At 41.5% G+C, this 25267-nt stretch overlaps 1 protein-coding gene across 1 annotated transcript in view; it reads left to right on the top strand.

Annotated features, from left to right (window-relative positions):
• CHD6 (chromodomain helicase DNA binding protein 6) overlaps window positions 1-25267 on the top strand; it is a 211602-nt gene that overhangs the window by 91896 nt on the left and 94439 nt on the right. The window contains exons 4-8 of the mRNA XM_082671502.1: window positions 5590-5737; window positions 7538-7687; window positions 20652-20714; window positions 21532-21590; window positions 22479-22596. Coding sequence (XP_082527628.1) covers window positions 5590-5737; window positions 7538-7687; window positions 20652-20714; window positions 21532-21590; window positions 22479-22596 — 538 coding nt within the window. The remainder of the gene's footprint in view (window positions 1-5589; window positions 5738-7537; window positions 7688-20651; window positions 20715-21531; window positions 21591-22478; window positions 22597-25267) is intronic.

Here is a 25267-nt window from a genome sequence, read left to right as displayed (position 1 = left end):
TCACTGTGGTAAAAGAACTAGGATACCATAGCCCATCCTGACCTTCTGTTCACTGTCGTGGTTTGGGGGATCAGTACTGATTATTAGCAAAAAGATGCTGAGCGAACAGTATCCACCTCAGCCGTGGAATAGATATATATCAGATAATTTATATTTATATATATTTATATGTTTTTTTCCTCCACCATTTGAGAGTGAGTTGCAAATATCATGCCTTTTTATCCCTAAATACTCGAGTATATCTTTCCTAGGAGTAAGACCATTTTCTTATGTGTAACCATTTGTCTAGTTACTGCTTTTGTTTATGTACAACTAATAGGCGATCTGTGGAAAGACACTGTAAGATCATGCAGATATCCTGTTCCTCTTCAAATTGTTCTCCCCCCAGATTTAGCATTCCTCGATGATTCTGGACTGTACATATCTTTACGACAGTGGTTACAAAATGATTTTCCAACTCCACCGATTCCTCTCCATTTACTGTTTGTATTCTGAAAGCAAGAGCTTCCCTTTCTCCCTCATTTATTCATTATTTATCTGTCTGTCTGTCATTGGAATGGATTCCTGTTGTTTTCAATGGCTTATAATTCATTACTGACCTTGATTACTTTGGTGCTCAAATGGCCCCAGTTGTGACTGTGAGCTCTTTAAGCTGACTCCTGTGTGTGCCTTTTCGACGTGCTGCCTTAATTTTGTTGAGCACTCCCTTTACTCTCTGACAAAACAAGATGTTTCAGGCTGATCTTATAACTCCCCTGCCTTGGAATCAGCCATTTTTGTGGGGAGCTTTGGTATTAGAAACCAAAATCTGAGTGCTATGTGTGCACATTGCTTTTGGAGCATCTTTGCTTTTCAGCTCTTTCCGTTGTCAAAGCTAAGGAAAAAATACACAAGACATACACATGCGTTCATGCACATATGTACACACCTACGTGCACACAATATATTCATAATGCATATGTACCCATTTATATGCATGTGTTCATACAGATACTTATTTTAGAAAACATGTGATTACACTGAGGCCTCCAGTTTAGATTCATCCCACAATATCTTCCTTGCCTTACACCATTTCATATTCATGTCTTCCCACTTCTTGGGTGAGAACCGCAGCTCCTAACACCAACACATTTACTCATTTGTTTAATCCTATACCACAACTAAAGTAGTTTCAGAATTGCTTCACCTATACACCTACCAGAGAGAGTTCAGGATATGTTTGCTGTTCTCCCTACTTCTCCCCAAAGCTGAAAGTATATAGTCAAATATTGTGTTTATAAATTTATGAGTTTTTTTTCCATCTGTTCTGTGTGGTTATGTTATTCACTGGAAATACTTAGATTCATTTATTTCAGCTTGTTTTCATCTTTCATTTTTAAATTTTTTGATATGTAACATGCTTCCAAAAGTCAGATTTTATATAAAAAGATAGAGAAATGTCACTCCTTCCACCTCATTCCCTCCACTTATCCCTTGTGGATAATCATTGTTTTTTGGTTCTTTCTGTGTAGTAAGTAGATATATGCAAGTTTTCTTACTTCCTCTTTATTCTTTCACAAAAAGTAGCATATTACTATACTCTTTTGCACGTTGCTTTTTTCACTTAACAATGTATCTTAGAAATCATTCCATATTAGTTTGCAGAATTCTTTCTTAATTGTTTTTACAGCTACATAGTACTTCTTTGTATGTATCCTCATTTATTCAGCACTAATGTTCGGACATTTAAGTCTTTTTTGTTATTTTGAAATTACCAGATAATGCTGGATAACCATGTGCATATATATTTTCATATTGTTGGAGGTGTATCTGTAGAGTATATTCCTATAGATGGAATTGTTGGATCAAAGGGTGCATACATACATACATACCTACATAGTTTTGTTACATATTATTTGACCACCATTTTTGAAGAACGTAGAACTTCGAGGAGCAAACGAAACATTCATGGACCAAATGCATCTGTAGGTGGAGGTTAAAATAGCAATGTGGAGGTTAAAATGGCTTCATTTGATAACACTCAAGTATAACGTTTTCAAAGCTCATTCCAAAGACGGGAAAAACACATTTCACCTAGTCTTCCTGGAGGATGAATTCAGGTGATACTTTCTTGATGTCCTATTTGCAAATCCCATTTATAGGCTTATAAGAAATCTTTTCTTCCTGATATTTGTCTTTATCAGAAGAGCTCCAGGAAGAATTTTTTGAACTCAAAATTGATTCTGTTGTCAAAGGTAACCTCCAGAAAATCACTTTGAAGATATCCCAGGTAGAGTATCTTCTTGTTTACCCCCAGATAGGTAAGCAGATGTCTCCAGACATTCTCCAGTTTTACTGACATATATTTAAGAAGTTTCCCTCCACTCCACCCCACCCTCAGCTTCTGGCTAGGAAATCTCGTGGTGCACCAGACTAGACTTTGGAGGTGCCTGACTACAGTTCCTCCTTACTTTCATCATTTAATTTGTTTCTGAAAGCATGGAAGGCAAATAAATACAAGCCTTGTTGTCAGGTTTAACATTTTGAGGAGGTTCTGTGACTTCCCTGGTGGTCCAATGGTAAAGAATGCGCCTTCCAGTGCAGGGGATGCGGGTTTGATCCCTGGTCAGGGAACTAAGATCCCACAGGCCGTGGGGCAACTAAGCCCACGTGCCACAACTACTGAGCCCGCGCACCATAAACCTCAGAGCCAAGCACTGGAGCCCGCGTGCCACAAGTAGAGAAGAGAAAACCCGCAGGCCACAACTAGAGAGGAGCATGTGCACTGCAACAAAAGATTCCACATGCCACAACCAAGACCCAACACAGCCAAAAAATAAAAATAAAAATAAAAAAATAAATTCCTTTAAAAAAATATTTTGAGGAGGTTCTATTCCTTAATTGTGTCTTGAGCTTGGTTTAGTTTTCAGTGGGATATTTCACAATGAAGCATGTTTCTAGCCCATCTATATACAAATATTTAAAATGAAGATTAAACATATACAGACAGAGTTTTCCAATATGAAGTTATATTTAGTAGCTAGATAAAATTGATTTCAGATGTTGGGAGAAGGATTTAGGATTTTACAGAAGATTAAATGGGGTTCTGAGCACGTGGTCATTATGGTGACTTTCGGTATATTAGCTGTCTTTAAACGTGTGTCCAAAAAATTAAGCACAAACCTTCTTTTGTTAAGAGAACCAACTATGGATTTATGAATTTTTCTGTATATTTGGGTCACTGGAATGTTTTGTTAACAATTCTTTTGGTCATAATTTTGAGATTCAAATAAGATTAAAGGAGATTTGAAGTTTTTGCATTTATTGAAAGGGAGCCTGGGGCTAAAAAAAAAAAAGGAGCCAGGAAACATGATATGGTATAAACAGTGACAGGCTGAGTCACATGAACTGAGCGCAGGCCTCTGCTCCGCTGCTAACTTTGGGGCCTTTGTTGCTTTTAAACCTGTTTCTTTATGTGGAATATGAAGCTCATCTGCCCTGGCTCCCTCACGGAACCGTGGTTGTAACAGTTCAATGAGACAGAAGCACGTAAGTGCTTTGTAGAATATAAATTGCTATGTAATTTTCTTAGTGAGAAGCCATGTAACATGAGATAAATATTCCTGTGAAAATTTGGCATCTTTTTAAACTGTTTTACCTGAGTCTCCTGTCCTGAAACTGATAAGAAGTACTTTTTCCCCTGGCTTGAGAGCACAGGTCTCTTGTTAAAATGTACAGTTCTCTAAAATGGCAGGATCCCTTGAGTTGCATTTCCTCAAAAAAATTTTCATAAAGAACTTTGCTGATAGGGAAGCCAGTCTTCAGCCTAGGGAGTCGAGGGTGGGCTGGGTCTGCACTCATGTGATGGGTGCTCTCCATTGTTGCTGGGTGCTATCCCGCTACGGGTTCATCCCATTGGGTCTCCCTTCTCTGAACAAGGCCGGTGGTGTCCCTGTCTTCCCCCACACTTTGCAGTAACTCACCTGATGGGAAATACCAGTAATCGTGGCTCTTCCTCATTCTCCACGTTCTGCCAAGACTTACTGGTACTACTTCGGCTGGATCTTTCAAATCCTTTTCACCGATGAGTGTTCATTGAGCATACCTCGCCTAGGTCTTCATTCCCTCTTGCCCGGGCTTGCCATCATGCCCTTTTCCCACAGGGTGAGTCTCAGCTCTCTATCCTCGTGTACTCCTGGTTTCTTTCCAGCTCCATCACTTGGTGCTTCTGTTCACTTGCCCTGTCATCCAGCCACACAGGCTGTCTTTTACTAAATGTGCCTTTAACACTCTTCCATTCCCCAAGAATGCCATGGTGGTTACGAGCATGCCTGGTTTAAATACTTTCTCTACCATTTACTAGCCATGTTACCCTGGAAATCTTAACTCACTGTGCCTCTTGATAAAATTAAGATGATAATACTATCTGCCTTACAAGGTTGTTGTGAAGAGTAAAGGAGATACTCCATGTAAAGGATTAGAGAACGGTGCCTGCATGTAGTAGGTGTTATATACGAATTAGCTGTAATTGTTATTATTCCTGTTTTTCTGTCTATCAAAATTCTGTGTATATCTCTGCTCAAATGTGTTTTTCCAAATCTCCCCAATGACACGTAATCATATCTATCCATTGATGAATCCATCTGTCTATCCAGTAAATATTGAATACTTAGTATGTTTTAGGTATAAGACTGCTCACTGTGAGGAATACAAAACTTAATCAAGTGCATACTCTGTCCTCTGGGAACTTAGAGTCTGATAGGACAGCTCAGAGAAGTGTAAAATACTCATCCATTCAGCAAATGTTGATCGAGCCACTGCAGAGGATCCCAGGTCCTCTATGGTTCTGAGCCTGGTGTCACGTGTAATGACTAACTTTGGTGAAAGATTAAAGTTTGAATACCTTATGCAAAGCACAGTTGAGGTGCTTGGGAGTGTAGAAAAGAGATTTCATCAGCCAGCAGGGCCCGAAAAGGCTTATTAGAGATGTTGCCATCTTAGTAGGGCCTTTCAGGGTGGATGGACTTTGCCCATTTCCACCTCTCTCAGGAAGCATCGATCTGCTGCGCTGGGCTATAGCTCTAGGTGGTCTGTAGGAATTCTGTCGTTACAACCTCCTCAGGGGGTGGGCAGTGTTGTCTTCGGTTTTGAGCTCCTAGTACTCCAAGTTCGTACGCATAGACCATTCTCAATAGAGGGTGATGACGGATTAGGGAGATTGAAGTTACATCTTCGCATGTAACTTAAAGGGAGATTGGAAGTGGATGATTCTCAATATCTGTGAAGCAATTAAACTTCCTAGAGAAGACATTTATGTGAAACTGAAAGTGAGGTTTTTTGGAGTTGTTCATATTATTTTATTTCTTATCACATTAATCATATCTATAGTAGTCATGATAGGGGGTATAAAAAAAGTGAATTTTGCATCAACCTGTGTAGATATTTCTTCCCGTATTTCGGCAAATTTCTGGGAAGAAACTCTTGTAGATTTTCCATTAAAGCCTATCCTGGCCCGGGAATTCCAGGATGTGCTATCATAACTGGAATCACATGAGAAATCTTAGTTTTAAAAACTGCCCCACAGTTTTAATTCTGAATTTCTCCTTGTAGCAAGGAGCAAGGACCAACCCCAGTGGAGAAAAAGAAGAAAGGAAAAAGGAAAAGTGAAACCACAGTGGAGAGTTTAGAGCTGGATCAGGGCCTGCCGAACCCATCCCTGCGGAGTCCCGAGGAGTCCACTGAGTCTGCAGACAGCCAGGTACAGCTGTGCCCGGAAGCCCTGGTGGGCGTTCCGGCTGCCGGGCGGCATCTTGCTGACACTGATCCTGTTGGTCCTCTCTCCCTGTCTCCAGCCTGCATCTCTCGCACACAGACCTGGGCTGGGCTTTCAGTGTTTTAGTGGGTGACCACAGGCTTTTCTTTAGCATCCTGGTCCTTATACTAATAATCTCCCAGTTTTTTAGTGGTGTTTGCTTCCTTCTTGCAAAGTAGCATGATATTAGGCCGCAGTAAGAGTGAATGTGGCAAGTGGAGTTGTGATCCAAACTAGGTAAGGCTCAGAGGGCCTGTTTTGCTGTGTAGGTAATACATTTAGGGCTCAGCGTGCTGGGCCAGTCTACACAAGGACACTTTCGTAATCCCAGATGCTGGAAAAGCCAGGGATGGATTCATTTTGCCAAGATGGTAAGGAAACATGGAAACAAGGAGCTGCCCACCTAAGTGAGATTTCTGAAAACATGCCAAAGTGTGCCCAGGACATTGGTAGGAATTTTCTGTCTGAGTTGAGGCTGCCTCTCTTGGACGTGAGTTCTAATATTTGAGAGTGCTGTTTCCTCTGACATCCACAGCAGTTTATCTGGGCTGTGCTACTGCATGGGGGCCATTTAGGGTAAGACCCACTTACTGCTCCTTAAGAATCATCTGGACCCTCATAGATTCCTAGGTGATCTTCGTTGTAGGAAGGTGTCAGCTCCTAAGGTCGTAGTGGTAAATAAGTAGTAGTATCTGGAGTGTCAGATCAGAGACCCCCCTTTCACTGCCTGTAAACTTGGGTTAGTGGCTCTTAAGTGTCCTGACAGGCAGAGCAGCAAGTACATCAGGTTGATGGGAGTTGGCAGGGGGTTCAGTGTTTCTAGGATGGTGATTTGTACGTGGGATTGGGGGGAGAGCTTTTTATGTGGAATCCCTCATGAAAAATTAAATGTCATAGAGGTGACACAGTGAAGAAATGATGGGAACACAGAGAGAGCCCCAGGAGGTATCTTTTAGCTGATAAGGGGGGGTGAGGTCTGGCTTTTCGTTTTGTCTTGTAAGGTTTAAGTATCTAAGAGTAAGCTAGCTGGTGAATGGTTCCCAGAAGGGTTCCTACTGCTTGGATATGATGTGTATGTAGAGATGAACCATGTGTTTTTCTGTTTGAGGAAAGCCACTGGGTTGCTTTGTTGTAGAATGTTCTCTCTCTAAAAGGTCACAAGCTACTTAATTATAGATGAGTCCTTTCATGGTGAGTCACGAATCTTATTTTGTCGCACTTAAGATGTCTGCTTGCATTTCAAAGGGTGTTAGGAGATTCTCAAAATAAGTCCTAATAAAATTGGTATTATTTAGTTGTTTACAAGTACATGGTAAGTATGGTGAATTTGGCAAAAAAAAAAAATCAAAACCAAAATAACTATTAAATCACTGTCATAAACCCTGAGCTTCCAGCTATGCTGGAAGGGACCTCAAAGATGATGAAATTACTTCCCATCCCTGTTTTACTGGAATAGAAACCGATTCCAGAAAGCGGGGTGGGGGAAGCAATGATGCATAAAACACGTTTCCTTGGATTCTGAGGCTACACCTTCTTCTCACTGGATCCTGGTGATTTAAATCCCCTCCCTCACCTGGGTCCCATTTTGAGTGAATTTAGTCCTGAAAAGAGTTATGTTTAGGGAAGATTCTTTTTGCGAAGTTAGAGAGGTCTCCTTCGACTGTGAGTGTAGGTGAGCGTGTCCTTGTGCAAGCTTTTCCCTCTGACTCACAGATAGTCTCTCTGGCGGGTGTGTTTGTCCTGTAGAAACGACGCTCAGGACGGCAAGTGAAGCGCAGAAAATACAACGAGGACCTGGACTTCAAAGTGGTGGATGATGATGGGGAAACCATCGCTGTCCTTGGAGCCGGCCGGACATCTGCCCTCTCAGCTTCTACACTGGCTTGGCAGGCGGAGGTACGGCCTTAAGATTGGGCTGCTGGCCTCGGCTGGACAGTCATTTTGACTACTTGATGGAGCTGTACTGTGGCTCTTTTCTTATGCGTAAGTTAGATCACCTTAACTGCTGGTTCTATCCTTCAGGTGGCTTTCTGTTGCACTTAGAATAAAGTGTAGACTCCTCACTGTGCCTAGCAGGCCCCTCTGTCATCACACTCTCCCTAATTCACCAGATTCATTTTTCAGATACATGGCTTTTCGCCATCTCTCTCATTACTCTCCAGCTAAAAAGACTTGCCTCTTTTAATGCCATGAATTAGCAATTCTTTCCCACCTACTGGCCTTTGCCTGTAGGGTCCCTTTTGCCTGGAATGCTCTTTACCGTATGCTTTACATGACTCTTTCATTTAAAGTAGATCCCTGCCCTTCATCCTAATGTTTATTTCACTCCTGTTTGTTTCTTTCATAGCTCTTATTACAGCTTATAATTGTGTTCTGATTTCTGATTTCATTTTATTTCTTTGTCTCTCCCAGTAGAATATAAAAGTCTGATACAGAGTAAATAGCTGTTCCATGAATGGAATCACATGAACTGGTAATTACAGTTGGGAGTTGGATTACAAATGTGTATTGAGAGTCCACTGCAGGGCCAGGTCCTAGGATACGAGGATGAGTATCAAGGCATGGTCCCTGCCTCCAGGGAGTTTTATCTGGGAGAAGAGGCATATGGCTGTGCTGATATTGTGATAAGTGCAGTCTTAGAAGTCTGTGCTGCTGGTTACAGTGGCTACACAGAAGGAAAAGTGGACAGGAGAGAGAGGTCAGGGTTTTAGGGGAGGCGTTTCTGATGTGGACCACAGCCTCACAGCCTGATGGTCCCAGAGGATGTGGTATGGCAGCTTGATGAGCTCGGCCAGGTGGTGGGGTCTGATTTGAGGAGTGGTGGGAGACGAGCCTGGAGTGGTAGGAAGAGTCATGTTATGCAGGCTTTGGCTGTCAGCTAAAGTATTTGGCCTTCATTCATACTGTGGATTGAATGAGGGGCAGGAGGCATCGTTGGGTTCGAGCAGAGAAGCAGGATGCCCGTATATACAGTTTAGGAATTTCCATTGGCAGCAGTATCAGGCAGGAAAAGGATAGCATTAGGACCTGGTACCCCCGATGCTAGAAAGGCAGAGGGTAAATGTGGAGAAGGAGGAGGTCTGTGCCAAGGAGCTTACGGAGGAGGAATCAGAAGCAAGAGAAGAAACAGGCTGTGCGTGTAGGAGGCGCCTCGTTGCCGGCAGCACGTTCTGAGACACAGGCTGTCTTTTGTTATGGAGTCGCTGTTGCTGACTTGGCAGGATTCATGTTCTGCGTGTGCAGCAATAGCACAGATACCTGTCCTTCCTCCTGGACACTGTGTGGCTGGCTACTGGAGCTCATGATGCTTTATCTGTGTAAACCACCTTGCCTCCAGAGTAATGCATTTTCACATAATACTACTTTTCAAGCAATAGTTAAGAATAGCCCTTGCAAGACTGCTGTGAAGTGATAGGATTACATTGTTTTACAGTGGGTTTCCCTTCCTTGGAGATTTTATGGTTGGTTTGGTAGTTAAAACACTCCAAAGGATTTTATTTTCTCCTAGTAGCCATTTAGCCCAAGTCATTAACCATATTTCAGTTGTTGTTCTGTCTTCTCCCCTGGTGCCTGAAGCGCAGCATTAGCTGATCAGACAGAAATAGTTCAGGAAATTTATATATATCCTAACAAGGCTCTTTCTGTCCTCTTAAGGGTACAGCAAAGAGAAAGTTTATAGTGGTGAAACATAAGCTGGAATCTGAATTTGCATTAATTACGCCTCAAAAATTGTGACTAAATTTAAACAAGAAAGAGGCCCTGTACGAGGTTTTGGCATTGATGTTTAGCAAGGCAGCTATGTGGCTCTGGCTTCCACGCCACAGGGCAGACTGGACAGCCTGCGTGGGGTCGAGCGGATTGCACGGTCAGTGCTCTGTGGAGCCCTCCACTTGCACCTGTTTTACACAGTGGGCTTCCTGGGGTGGGGGGGTCTGAACAGAGATTTCCCAGGCCAACACAAAGCCCCGAAATCAGGGATCTCATCTAGGATTCCAAGCAATCCTCAAAGTGTCCAGTGGCACAGAAAATCAGTGGGAGAAGATGAGGCTTTTCCTTCATCCTTCTCCCAAGGCCCTTTGAAAGGGTGTCTGCCTGCTTGCTGGCTTTAGCTTGGGGCAGAGAAGTGTGTGCAGTCAGCACCAAAAAGGCCCCACTGCTACCTCCTTGCTTTCTTTGTAGTGTCTTATCAGCATGCTCAGCCCACTTTTGTGGCTGCTGGCCCCTGTCCCAGCCCCAAATTGCAACCTCAGCAGTGCTTAACCTAGCGGTGAGTTGCTAAAAACATCTTTACGCATGATTCAGTCTAACTCAGGACTGGCAGATTAGCACAGCCCTGCTTCGGAGTCTAGAGGCCCGTCCCCTGGCTGGTATATGGGATTAGGGCTGGAGGTATGTTTCCAGCCTGACTGTGACTCTTTGCCTTCTTATTCTTTGTCAAACTGATGTCAGTGCCTGGAACTGAGACAGACTTTCACAGTTGTGGTACATTTAGTGTATAGATTTTTCCAAGGCTGTCTCAGTTTCTGCCTCCTACAGTTTGTGTGGTTTGTATGATTTTGCCTTTGAGACAGAAGGACTTGAATGTGAATGAGGCATCCACTCCTGGTGTTCTCCTGTGCCGCCTCCTGCTGCTTTGCAGACGGTGCCCTCTGCTTTGTCTGGTCTTTTCCCGTGCCTGGCGAGCTGACCGCAGTTGTTGCCTCCCTCAGGAAGCTCCCTGCACCCCCCTGAGCTGGGGATAAGTACCCCTCCTCTGTCTGACTCTAATATGTTTAACTTCATCACTGTCCTTTAAACACCTGCCAGTTTTTGTTTCCTTCATCTAAACCATGAGCTGCGTTAGGGTAGGGCTTATAATCTTTTTTTTTTTAATTTTTTTTTTTATGTATCTCTCTGGCATGAAAGAGCTTCAATAAAGTCAAATTTACATTAACTCCCAGGAACTATTCAGATGAAAGTATGACACTTTCCCTCTTCTGTTTTGTGGAGTATTTATAATATTATGCCTGATGTCCCCCAGAATCCTCCCACCACTTGTTCACAGCCTGTGACTGTTCTGATTCGTCAGTGCCTCTGCCATTCTGTTCTGAATATCACTCCTGACTGTTCCCGCCATTAGATTGTACACTTCTACAAAACAAGCCTCACTTTTTAATTTATCACAGTTTTCACCTAACATAGGTAGTACTTTGTGTTGGGTAGTAACTAACATAAAGACTTGCATTCAGTTGTACTTGTCATGTATTTATTTAATATGTGAATAATGAATAAATATGCTTAAAACTTATTACAGAAACAGGTGTGATTCTTAACTCCTGGATTAGAAAGACAAGAGTGAAGTGTTTTTCTTTTTTCTCGGGCTCTTGTTTTCTCCAGTTCTTCATACTGGCATAGTTTCCCCACTGGTGTTCATCCACGTCTCACTCTGACACCGACAGCCGTGGGCAGGCCCCTTGGCAGGGCGGCTTCTGGCTGGCATGGCTCTAGCTCTGTACCAGCCCGCGTGATTCACTGCTTAGGCTCCTATGCACTCGGCCCGAGAGGATGGTTTTCATTCTTCCCATTTCTCCGCTGGCCACACCACTGTTCCCCACCCACCCCGCGTCTTTCCTCAGATTGTCTCCTGTCTTTGTTTCCTCTTGGCTTCTGCTGCCACCCATTGTGCTGAGGCCAGTGTTCAAATGACCACGGTTTGCACTTTTGTCGTTCCCTGCCCCAGGTCCCTGTCTTTCCCAATCCATTACTAGACTCATTTTCCCATAATACCAGAGAAGTTTTTGGCTTTTTTCAGTGTCCCACTCAAGAATCTAAGGTGGTTACCTCTTAACTCCTGTTTTAGATCAAAACTCCGGCCTGATTTTTTAAGGAATGTGGCTGCATACTACCTGTCTGCCCTCATTTATCCCCACTCCTCATTCTGTGTAATGCTTTTTTCTACTAAGACTGGTTCCTTAGTGTTCCAAGTCTGCATCCCGCTTCCCATATCCTGGTGCTTTCATCCTTTGGGTGCATTTCGAGTTTCCTTCCTGTTTGCAGTCCTCTTATGAGCCACCATTCTTTAGGGCCCAACTAAAACATTACTATTCTGTGAAGTCCAAGCTATTCTTGCTTTCTGCACTCTTGCTGCTGGACTTAGGGTTACTGTCACACTGATTAGAATTTACCACTGGTACATTTCTAAGAAGAATATGTTATATCTTGCTTTCACTGAGTGTGAGCCCCTGGGACTGGGCACCTTGTCGGATGCTACTTTGGACCTTCCATGGCACTTGGTAAATGCTTGTGTTTTGGAGTTGCTTCTTCTTGCTAGAGCCTTTCCTTACGGCTCGCTGAATAGACGTGAATCAGGTGGTTGGTTGAGGGTCGGGGGTATGTGGGTTGAAAACTTTTGAAATTTTCCCTAAGAAAATAAATTTTTAATTTCATGAGGTTCTGACATGAAAGTGAATGAACTAAAATGGTCTCCTTTGAAGGATAATTTGAGAAAACTCCAAGCAGTTGAGAACAGATGGCTGTCATGGAAGTACGTTTGGCAAGCAGATTTGGTTTATATCTGTGTGTATCTGTATACACTGAGTGTTTATACACACATGGTCATGCTTATGCACAATCTCTGTTTAGGGGAAAAAAAAATCCTGATTTTCCAGTTTTCTTCCTACTTTGATGTGTATTTTGGAAACGCTACTCTCTTTTTTCCCTTTTATTAGGATAGGATAAAAACCTGCTGTCAGTATTTTGATGATAACCATTGATTTTTTTTTAATACTAGTGTGTTTCCCCCTATTCTTTAGTGCCAAAAAAATAAATTGAAATTTTATTTCAAATACCTTAATTTTTACTTGAAAATTTTCTATAATGAAGAATGCTTTAAACCCACCATCCTTTTAATCCTCAGAATAAAGTCCTGTGCTTTCTTCATCCACATGTTAACATTTCCTTGGATTTGGTCCTAGTTTAAAACTCTGAGAGCAATCAAAATCCTATCATCGGAAACCATCTTTTTCTGCTCTTCATGGTAGGTAAGAGTAAGAGCCTATTTGAAGCAACCTGCTGGTGAGGAGAGACAGTTGTTCTTTTAGCATGGGTGTACACGTATGAATGCTTGCTTGCTAGTCTGGGTTATACAGAACTGGGAGTAGGTAGGAAAGGTGCTCAGCAATTATCAAAGTTTAATGCTAATAGACAGCCAACTCATTTCCAAAGCCTCTCCTCATTTGTCCAGGTACTCTGGCTCTGTGTTCCCATAGCACTTGCTTTATACTACTATTCCCATGTTGTATTGCAAAATCTCTTAACATTATTTATTCAAAAGTATTTATTGAGCACCTACCACTGTTGAGCGCCAAGGACTGTTCTAAGTGCTGGAGATGACATCAAGGAACAAAAGAGACAGAAATCCCTGCCCTCGTGGAGGGAGCCTACAGCAAATGGAGAGGAGGCCTGCAGCATACACACAACCGATCTCCTCCTCCAGATATTTGCCAGATTTTGAACCTACGTGGGATGGAAAGCCAAAGGGCTAAGCCCAGAACCTCCAAAGGGTAGAAATAACTAAGGAGAGGCTGATAATCAATCTGAAAATAACAAAATTGTGTAGTATGTCAATGGTGGTAAGTGGTATGGGAAAAAAAAATCAGGATAGGCGTGATACGGAATTCAGCAATGAAGCCTGCAGTTTTAAGTAGGGTGGTCAGTGTTGGCCTCACAAAGGTAATATTTGATCCAAGAAGTGAAGGAAGTAAAGGGGTGAGGGAGTCGTGTAGGGAGAAGAGTGTTTCAGGCAGAGGGAATAGCAGAGTCCCGGAGGTGGAAACATGCCTGGTGTGTATGAGGGACGGACAAGGAGACCTGAAAGGTGACAGAGGAGATGAGAGGTTGGGTACACATCCTGTGGGCTTCTGTAGACCTTTGGGAGACTTTTGGTTTTACTCCAAATTAAAAGAAAAGCATTTTAAGCAGTTTAAGCAAAAGAGTGACTTAATAAAAAGGGCCATTCTGAACGTCATGTTGAGAATGGATCAGTGGGACAGGAGTGGAAACAGGTAGACTACTTAGGAGGCAGTTGGGAATAATCTGGGTAAGAGATGAAGGTGGTTTAGACCAGGGTAGAAGCAGAGGAGGGGGTGAGAAATGGCTGGATTCCTGATGTACTTTGAAGGTAAACTCAACAGGAGATAGCGTGTGTGGAGAGGAAAGAACAGAGTCAGGATTACAGCAGGATTTTTGGTTTGAACATCCAGAGGGATAGAGTTCCTCTTAACTCAGCTGGGGAAAACTGTAGGTAGAAGGGGTGGGGGTGGGGGGTTGGCTAAGAGACTAGGAGTTTAGTTTGTGGACATCTTAGGTGTGAAATATCTCTGAGATATTCAAGTGGAGATGACAAGTAACAATTAGATACAAGAGTCTGTAATCATAGGAGAGGATAAATAAATATGGCAGCCAACACAACGTAGCCAGTATTTAAAACCATGAGACCAGATGAGATCACCAAGAGAATGAGTATAGATAAAAAAGAAAAGAAAGCCCAAAAACTAGGCCCTAGGGAACTCCAAAAATAAGAGTTAGTGTTGGAGGATTCTATTCTCAGATAAGGGTATATAGTAGGGCATGGCAGGCCAACACTTGCTGCAAGGGGGGAAAAAAGATAAATTGCAAAGGACATATTTTTAAAGACATCAGATAGCTGTGGAAGCAAGAAGAATTAGATGAACTAAAATTCCAGACAGAGAAGAGCTATTCCTAGATGAGCTGACAGTTGCTGACTGTTTCTCCTCTGGAGGCACTCTGCAATTCTGGGCAGGGGCTGAGGATCAGGCTGGGCCCAAACAGAGACTATTCTGGGTTGAAGAGAAACCATCTGACCCTGCTGGTGATTGATTATGCAGGGCTGGTGAAATGATTGGAAACTAAAGGAATTCCCAAAACAGGGAGCTTTCGCCTGGAGACATTTGATGAATTCTGGGGTAGCCCAAGAAGTTAGTGGCTCAGCCAGAAGGCATATTGAAATCTCACAGTCTCACGTTACTTTTAGGAGATAAAATCTCACTAAAAAAGGATGGGTCTACTGCAAAAAATACTGACTCTCCTTTAAGAGAGATTTTTAACCTGCTTGGAATTGGAGACTTCAGGGCTCAGGAGTAAAAAAACCTGCTGGACTTACAGTCAATGACCTTGGACATTCATACTCAAGGAACAGGTAAAACAAGAGATGGACTGAATCTTAACAGTAACCCAGTCCTGACCCAACAGTCCCTGATTGGACCAATGGGACCCACTCCTTCTCCCTGTTTGTATAAGAGAAAATAGGAAACACTTGTAGTAGAAGATATTGTTTGGAGCTGCTAAGATTCTTTTATTCACACTATTCACAGTACTCATTATACAGTAAAAAATTATTAGGCATTCGAAAAGGCTGGGAAATTGACTGAAAATCAAGAAAATAAATATGTTAATAGAAGCAGACCCCAGATGATCCAGATAACAGAGTTGGCAGAAAAGAACTTTTAAATAACCATGATTAATATGTTAAAGAAATTAGAGGAAAAGATGGACAAAATAAGTTCTAAAGTAAAGAATTCCAACAGAGAATTGAATCTATAAAGAGAATCAGATCAACACTGAAAAACTGAAATTTTCAATTTATAAAATTCAGAACACAGTGGATGAGTTTAAAAGCAGATTAGATACAGTAGAAGATAAGATTGGTGACTTTGAAGACAGATCAACAGAAAGTTTCTAAACTGACACACAGAAAAAAGAATGGAAAGAACAGAGCAAAGCATAAACGGATAAAGAGACAATTGGGGTGTAGTGAAAAGGACTAACACATACATATCTGATTAGAGTCCTAGACGTGGAGGAGAGAGTCAATCAGAGGAGTGTTTGAAGATAAAATGAATGACGAGAAATTCCCATAAACTGATGAATATATCTGCCAGTACATTCAATGTCAGGTAACCCCCAAGCAGGAAAAATGTAAAAAAGAAAACCATACTAAGCATATATTAAACTGTAGAAAACCAAATACTGAAAGAACATCTTAAAAGTCAGTAGATAAAAACTGACAGCTAATATTATATTAAATGGTGCAGTATTGAATACTTTCCCTCTGAATTTGGGAGTAAGAAAAAGATTCTATTATTCTCATTTATATTCAGAAATACACTGGAGGTCCTGGCTACTGAACTAAGGAAAAAGAAAAAATACAGGACTTCCCTGGTGGCACAGTGGTTAAGAATCCGCCTGCCAATGCAGGGGTCACAGGTTTGAGCCCTGGTCTGGGAAGATCCCCCATGCCTTGGAGCAACTAAGCCTGTGCGCCACAACTACTGAGCCTGCGTGCCACAACTACTGAAGCCCATTCACCTAGAGCCTGAGCTCCACAACAAAGAGAAGCCACCTCAATGAGAAGCCCATGCACCGCAACGAAGAGTAGCCCCCGATCGCCGCAACTAGAGAGAAAGCCCACGTGCAGCAACGAAGACCCAACGCAGCCAAAACTTAATTAATTAATTAATGAAAGAAAAAATACAGGCATGCCTCATTTTATTGCTGTTTGCTTTATTGCACTTCACAGATATTGCACTTTTTTTTAACAAATTGAAGGTTTGTGGTAACCTTGTGTCGAGCAAATGTATTGGCACCATTTACAATATAGTAAAAAAAACAAAACAAAACTATTTATATAAACAAGCAACATCAAATCAGGAAAGGAAAATTGTAAAATACCATTTATAATAGTATCAAGGTATTAGATACCCTGTAATAACTCTCAGAGGATACAAGCCTTCTATATGAAAAACATTGCTGAAAGAAATTAAAGAAGACCTAAATAAATAGAGCAATATATGACATACATATATTCAATATTGTGAAGATGTCTATATAGTTCAGTCCCAGTCAAAATCTAAGCAGGGTGTTTTTCTGATAGAAATTGATGATGGAAGTACAAAAGACCTAGATTAGCCAAGGCAGTCTTGAAAAGGAAGAACTTTTCCAAGAAATTGGAATACTTACCATAATCCAGACTTTGTAATCAAGCCACAATGAAGACAGGGTAGTGTTGCCATAAGAACAAATAGACCAATGGAACAAAATAGAGTGGTATATACTGCCCGGCATGGCTTGTACTTAGCTGTGTGTGGCTATTAAGCACTTGAAATATACCTAGTCTGAATTGAGATGTGCTGTAAGTATGAAATACACAGTAGATATTTAAAGAGTTAGTGTGAGAAAAATAATGTAGACTATTCCATTAATAATTTTACATTGATTACATATTGAAATGATAATATTTGGGGTATATTAGTTTAAATAAAATATTGTTAAAATCAAGTTCATCTGTTTTTTAATGTGGCTACAAGAAGATTTACAACCACATATATGGCTTAGTGAATGACATTGGTGGCAGCAAAGATTCCTTAAACAGAGCACAAAAATACATAAGAGAAAAGATTGATAAGGTGTATTATATAGAACTTCTGTTCATCAGAAGATACATTTACAGGTTGAAAATGCAAACCATAGATTGGTAGGAAATGTTTGTATGGATTGTGACAGAGGCCTCTTATTGAGAAATAAAGATATATATTAAACTCTCACAAATATAAAGAACTCTTGCCAATCAGAAAAAAGGACAATTTTTAAAATAGGCAAATGACTTGAACAGGAGCTTCACAGTGAGGATATCCATATGGCCAGTAAGCATATGAAAAGATGCTCAGCATCCTTGGTTATCAGGGAAATGTGAATCAAAGAGATGATGATGCACATCCACTGGGAATGGCTAAAATTTTCAAGACTGACAGTATCAAGTCAGTTGCGACTCCCATACACTGCTGTTGGATGTAAAAATTGTTACAGCCACTTTGGGAAGAGTTCTGACAATATCCATTAAAACTAAACACGGGCTTCCCTAGTGGTGCAGTGGTTAAGAATCCACCTGCCAATGCAGGGGACACGGGTTTGAGCCCTGGCCCGGGAAGATCCCACATGCCTCGGAGCAACTAAGTCCGTGCACCACAACTACTGAGCCTGCGCTCTAGAGCCCGCGAGCCACAACTACTGAGCCCGCATGCCTAGAGCCTGCGCTCCGCAGCAAGAGAAGCCACCTCAATGAGAAGCCCACGCACTGCAACAAAGAGTAGTCCCTGCTCACTGCAACTAGAGAAAGCCCATGTGCAGCAAGGAAGACCCAGCGCAGCCAAAAATAAATAAATAAATCTATTTTTTTTAAAAAAGACAAAAAAAAACTAAACATATAACCAACCTCATAACCTAGCAATTCCACTCCTGTGTTATATCCACCGTAAATGAGTGCATTTATGTGAACATTGAAAGCAACCCAAATATTCCTCAGCAATAGAATGGATAAATGGTGGTGTATTTATACAATAAAATACTACACAGTAATACAGGAGAATGGACCACACACAATATGATTCCATTTACATGAAACTTAATAATAGACAGAACTAATCAATGGTGGTAGAAGTCTGAATAGTGGTTACTTCCAGTGGGGGCAAGAGGGTCTTCCAGGATGTTGGAAATGTTATATAACTTGATCTTGGTGGGACTTAAACTTCAACAACTGTACACTTGAGATCTCTGCATGCTGTATGTATGCCATACCTCACTTAAAGCATTATGTTAGCATGTCTGGCAGTTCCTTGATGATGAAGACTGTAGCTCATTTATTTCTATAAGACCAGTGCATAAACACAAAAGGCACTCAATAAATAATGTGGGAGAAATTTAGGAAGGAAATGAAGTAGGAAGTTAGGAAGGAAGTTGGTTCATTAATCTAGTTTCTTGTAACTCAGCCCCTGTTCCTTTGTTCGCTGTCCACCTGTCATAGAGCTCTGTTTGGCTGCAAGGTTGGGGTAGTGATTTTACTGCTCAGGAAAGTACATCTAGCTTGGGCGCTTTGCTGTTACCCATCTGTACAGTAGAAGATAAGTCTAGGTATATGGAGAAGGGGGAGACTTTTTAATCACATGATGTAGATTAAGAATAATGCTTTATCTTTCCTTGTGTATTTCCATCTGTGTCTCTTTTCCTCTTCCCTGTCGTTTAGCATTCAACCAATATTCACTGATCACCCACTGTTGCCTGGCTTTTTCAAGGTATCTAGCTACATTAGTGAGTAAAAGAAATAAAGATCCCTGCCCTCACAAGGCTTATATTGTGGTGGGAGAAGACGGGCAATCCACAGTAAACTGCCTCCTTCTCCTTTTCTTACTTGTGCAGAAGAATCAAGCAGAAGAAACATACTGACAGGAAAACAAAAGCTTAGTCTGTATCCCGCCCCATCCTTCTATTGTATGGTAGGCCCAGTTCACTTGTCTTCTGGTTGAGCAGTGGGAAAAGACTTGTCATTTTGGATTAACTTCACAATGCCATGTGTCCGGGGGGGACGTAATAAATATTTGTAGCCTTTGGGAGCATCTGTCAGTGCCTGCTGATTCCCATACTTCTTTTCTGCCATCCGCCCTACTCATCTTTTTTTACCATCACCTTTCTGGGGAAAGCTTCATTTAAGTTCTTAGAAAATATGTTTTCTGTAATGGTATGACTTTGGGACAGTTGAGCCCTAGAATGGGCAGTGAGGTGCAGCATAAACCATCCTTTTGGAAAGTTCTGATAAGGAACCCAAATAGTTATTTTGAGAGTTAGGGTTGTTTTGATGAGTGTTCTTTTCATATACTGTTCTAAATCTCATATTGTGATAAATACTGGATCTGGTAAGGTTATGTAGTGCATATGAAACGATGGAAATAAAACTGCCCAAATAAAGTCCGAGGAAGAACATTTAACAGGAGAGTTGTGACCCAATGCATCCTTTTTCTTTTTTTTTTATGTCCATCAAAGGAAGAAGACAAATAGACTCTGGTTTATTAATACAATAGAATATTATACAGCATTAAAATTGAATGGCTAAAGCAACATGAACAACATGGATGAATATTGGCAATATCATATTAAGTTAAAGAAGATTACATCCACCATGACACCCTTTATATAAAGTTAAAACAAAATAAAATTTTAAAGAAATATTTGTAGATCCAGTGCATCCTTTTTTAAGTTCATTGTGTTTTAAATGCAGATTTTTTTTTTTTAAGTCAAATACTCTGTAGAAAGAGATTTCATGGCGATTAGGAAATGTTGATGTGTATCTAGGGCAGAAAGGAAGGAATTAATTTGTTTCCAGTTGGGATTTGTAGTCAATGGATGATCAGTGAAACAGAAAGCCATTTCCAGGTACAGAGGGGAAAGATGGTACAATTTAGTAAAGAATAATTATACTTTGCATTTGCATAGCGCTTACTGTCCAAAAAATGTTTTCACATGCCGTTTTATCCTCCCAGTAACCCAGTGAGATACGTGTTTTTAACTCCTGTTTTAATAGACTTGGAACTAAGAGGTGTTAATTGACTAGCCCAAAGTCAATAGCTGGGCTGTGTCAGAATTGGGACCCTCTGATTCTAAAGCCCCCAGACTCTTCTGTGTTAGGCCTTTCTGAAAATTTATGCAGCAACGTGTAAGCAGTTTTGGCAGAGAAGGGAAGTCTTAGGGTCAATCTTAATGATGCTAAAGGCAGATCTGAAATGAAGAATCTGAAGCAAATCAAGAAGCAGAATAACTTCCCTGCTCACTTGGGAGGGGAAGGTGATAGGGTGTTATGCCCAGAGGTTAGAATGTGTGTGATCTTTTGATCACTCTGTGGGCTGATAGGAGGGAGACCTCAGTACTCAAACGTGAACTTTTGGACAAAGTAGTGCCTATTACAATATTTCTTCTAGAATTATTTCATGGCTCCTGTGGTGCCGTAATTGTCTCTCTCTTTAACCTCCATCTCCAGGAGCCTCCAGAAGATGACGCAAACATCATTGAGAAGATCCTGGCATCTAAGACTGTCCAAGAGGTTCGTGGCTGATGTTTCTGGCTTGTATATCACTAGCGCAGTTTACACCCTCTGTGGAGAGATGTTTCTGGAGTGGTCATTCTTGGCTGGACTGAGAGCTAGGCAAGAGCACTGTTTGGCTAGTTGACACTTATTTTCACCTCCGTGAAAGATTTTAAGACATAAAATTCTGAAATATTTGAGTATGGCCCAAACCGATGTTTTTTTTCCTTATGATCCTAGCAAAAGGTATTGATCCTTTAGTTGCCATAGCCCACTGAAAGTCATCAGAGGGCCAAGAAGAAGAGATGGGAAAAGACTCCCAATGAAAACATCTTTTCCTTTCAACATCTCAGGGCTGTGTAGAGAACCTCTAGAGAAAATTTCTGGCGTGAAAGAGTATGCCGGTGCCAGTGAAGGCATAGTTTCATCTTTACCTCAAGTGTTTATGAAAGTACACTTCCTTACTTTGAGAGTGAACATCACTGGAGTTTGTGGGGGACGGTTGGGAGGACGCCGGAAATGCATGTTCTCACTTCTGCAGCAGCTCTCAGAGCCCTGGGCCAGTTTGGCTTTATCAGCTGAATGCTCTCCCAGCCTGGACCTAAGAATGACACCAGGAGGATCATTTTTGTTTTTTTCTAACCTTATAGCTTACTGTGTGTTCAGCCTTTAGAAAGCCTGCTCCAGACCTGTCAGAAAAAGACCTGGGAAAATGAAAATGTCCTTGAGAAATATGTTCTAAAACCAGGAAGAAGTATTGATTTACCTTTTTCGTTTGACACATAAGGGTGATCCATGGGGATCTGGGCTGATAACTGCTTGCTTTTGGTTACAGGTTCACCCCGGAGAACCCCCATTCGACTTGGAGCTGTTCTACGTCAAGTACAGGAATTTGTACGTCTATTTAATGTATTATTTGTATGTGTATTTTAAATGAATAGAACTTTCTTCTTTCATCACACCATTATCTTTTATATTTTCCAAGAACGGCCCCTAAGGCATGACCCACAGACCTTGACTGGCTCAAGTTCACCTTAGGCGGCAGTGCTTTACTTTGGCTGCGTATAGAATCACCTGGAGAGCCTTTTAAAACTACTGAAGCCCTTGCTGCACTCGAGACCCATTGGCTCATACTCTGGGAGTAGTTCTCAAGGATTGGTGTGTTTTAATATATATTTTTTTGTGCGGTACGTGGGCCTCTCACTGTGGTGGCCTCTCCCATTGCGGAGCCCAGGCTCCGGACCCGCAGGCTCAGCGGCCATGGCTCACGGGCCCAGCCGCTCCGCGGCATGTGGGGTCATCCCGGACCGGGGCACAAACCCGTGTCCCTTGCATCGGCAGGCGGACTCTCAACCACTGCGCCACCAGGGAAGCCCAGGATTGGTGTGTTTTAAAAACTCCCTCTGCAGTTCCCATTTGCACCCAGAGTGGAGAACCACGGTCCTATAGCCTATACTTTTCTACCCACTTGGGTTTTTCTTTCTTTCTCTGCTGTGTGCCCACTTTCACTAATGTGCATTAACGATGGCCTGCCTACACCTGCCCTCCCCCTGCTCTGAGCCAGTTTCTCTAGAAGCCACAGAATTGCTTGGAATTGCTGCATTGCTTTGTATTCTGTTTTAGTCCTGAAGGGCAAGGCCCTTCTGAGCCAGCCTACAGCAGTTCCACAGCAAGTCACTCCACTGCTGCTGTGTTAGACGGCCACCCGGTTATTGAAACACTTTAACGCTTGATGGTTTGCTGGTTCTGTGCTTGTCTCACAATTTGTGTGTCTTTGGATAGTTCCTACTTACACTGTAAATGGGCCACAATGGAAGAACTCGAAAAGGATCCTCGCATCGCACAGAAGATCAAGCGATTTAGGAATAAACAAGCCCAGATGAAGCACATTTTTACTGAGGTGAAGCAATGTTTACTAATTTGATCACTGCTTTTCTTGCAGTATTAAATACCGGGTTTAAGTTTCTTAATAGTTGAAGTCCTGTGTAGATCTATGGCTCAGGTGCCTGCTGATTTGTGACAAGATTTGTCCGGATTTAAGCCAAAGAAAACAAATTATCCACCAAGGAATAAGGATCAAACCTTATAAACTGATAACTCATAAGAACGTGCATCTAGGTCACGTTCTAGGGCAGAATGTACACACAGGAGGAATGTGCACACAGTTCTTTCATTTCCTGCTCTCCCCTCCCCAAAAGGGCAATTCCAAGAAGACTTAAAGTTTGGGTGTAAAAAATAAAAACAAAGCTAAAATGTTAGAAAGTAAGTAAATATATAAACTTGGGTATTTCTAAGTATGGTACCTACAGCAAGAGGAAGGATTGATGGATTTGGATATCAAAACATCTGTAGTGCCTGTAAGTTAGAAAATACCACAAATAAATCTTTAAGTAAGTACATAATGTACATAGACGTATTCCCTAATTACGTACATGCACACATACATACAAGGCATACATTCTTCTTAGTCCAGTATGGAAACCTTATTTATATTTGCATACACACATGCATGATACACATACATATACACATGACAAATAGCTTTAATGATAAGAAATGCTCTTATAGTTCAAAAAGAAAAATACAAAATCCCAAATAGAAAAAAATGGACAAATTAATGGGGAATTCAGAAAAGAGGGGAAAATTACTTATCAACCATACAAAAATGTAGTCAGTTTCACTAGCAGTCAAAGAAATGCAAATTAAAATGGGAATCTTCTAGTTTTCACTTATCAAATATTTGAAGGTTTTAAACATAAGTGTTTTTCACTGCTGGTGAAGGTGTAGGGAAGAGACGCTGTCGTCGTCACTGGTTGGGAGCATAACTTAGGATGACCTATCAGGAACGCAGGATGACAACAGACATCACATGTCTCAATATTTGCCTATCCTTTGTCCCAGCGGTTCTGTTTCCACCATTTATTTTAAGGAAGCTATCAAGTCTTTGTGCAAAGACTTAGCTATGATAAACAGTTGTTTGTATTGGTGAAAAATTGAAAACAAACAAAATGTTAGTTAATAGACACTTGTTAAATTATGATACATCCCACAGAATGCAGTACTATGCAGCTAGTAAAAATGATATTGGAGGACAATTATTAACGTCATAGGAAGAGGCTTAGTGACGTTAACTATTGTTAGTTGAAAATGTCAAGCTCTTATATGAGACAGTTCCATTTTTGGGGGGTACAAGAGAGAAGAATCACCATAATAATGCATAGAAAATGTCTGAGTGTATGTGAAAATGATGACGTAATTTTCTCCATTTGATGGGATTGTGGTGATTTCTATTTTCTTTAACAGATTTTATACAGATAACTTGTGAAGAAAACAATAAAAATTATTTTTTAAATGTAGTCACAAATACTAGACCTTAAGAGTGCACCGAGATGCCATCAAATTTTAGCAGATTGCTGCACATTCTTACCAATTCATTGTTCATGCTGTACTCCTTTTCCGCAAATGACGAAAAACTATTTTAGGATAATGTCAATAAGTGTTCTTTTTGTCCCAATATGGAGTCCTTTTTCTTTAGCCTTAACGTTTGGCCCCAGGCCTCTCCAGGATTGTTGTAAAGCCTGTGAGAATGGTGTTTTATGGCATTGTTCCTCTGTAGAGAATTGGAAAGGAAGGACTAGAATTGGAAAAACCATCCTGAAGCCCTGTTGGATACTCTCCCTCGGTTCCTGGAACTTCTTATTCACGCCTCTATTTTAGCGAGCATTTGCAGTGTAGTGACTTGTTTACGTGTCTGTGTCTTCCATTTTGAGCCCTGCGAGACAGACAGGGCCACGCCTTCCTCGTGGTACTTCCTATCTGTGGTACTAGGCGCAGGGTCAGCGCTCAGTCACCACGTGTTTGTGGCCAGGTAAGGGAGGAGGGTTTTCTATGCCACTCCTGCTCCAGACCCTTCAGCACTTTCTGTTGTCTTGGAATAAAGTCCAAACTACTTAATGTAGCCTACAAAGCCCCATGAATCTGGTTTCTGATTTATTCCCGAGGGAATGATTTTTTTTCCCTTGGTTGGGAATAGAAAATTGTGTTAGGATGTGTAGAAATACTGTAATGGGAATTCATACCCTTGGGGAAGGAAAGGCTTTTGAGAAGATTGGAGGCCGTCATGAAAGGAACGAGGAGTGAGAGTGGAGAGTAGTTGCTGTAACGCTACCTTCAGTCTTGACCTCGTCAACATTTTTGTTAATAACTTGCGTAAATGATGTTCTTATGAAATAAATAATAACCTAGTTTTGAATAGAGCTTCTTCATACCCATTATTTCCAGCCGCTTTATGAGGTAGCCGGGGGTGCGTGTGAAGGAGAGTGGGGTTGGAAAGGCTGTGAGTTCCCACGCCCCACAGGGCTGGAGGCCTGTGAGACCCTGACTCCTCAACACCAGACCCAGTGCTGGGAGAATACATGACAGAATCAAAGTTCAGGTTTACCTGGACAGGCGAGGATGAATGAAATAATGAAAATGGCAATAAGTAAATGTAATGTCACACATTGGTATTTTAAAGATCTTTACAACTTTGGAGTGGGGAAAATGACCTGATAGCAGTTTGCCTTGGGCAA

Source organism: Grampus griseus, assembly GCF_964374135.1.
Source record: "Grampus griseus genome assembly, chromosome: 14".
In the NCBI taxonomy this organism is placed as follows: domain Eukaryota; kingdom Metazoa; phylum Chordata; class Mammalia; order Artiodactyla; family Delphinidae; genus Grampus; species Grampus griseus.
This window is presented reverse-complemented; position numbering and strand designations above follow the sequence as displayed.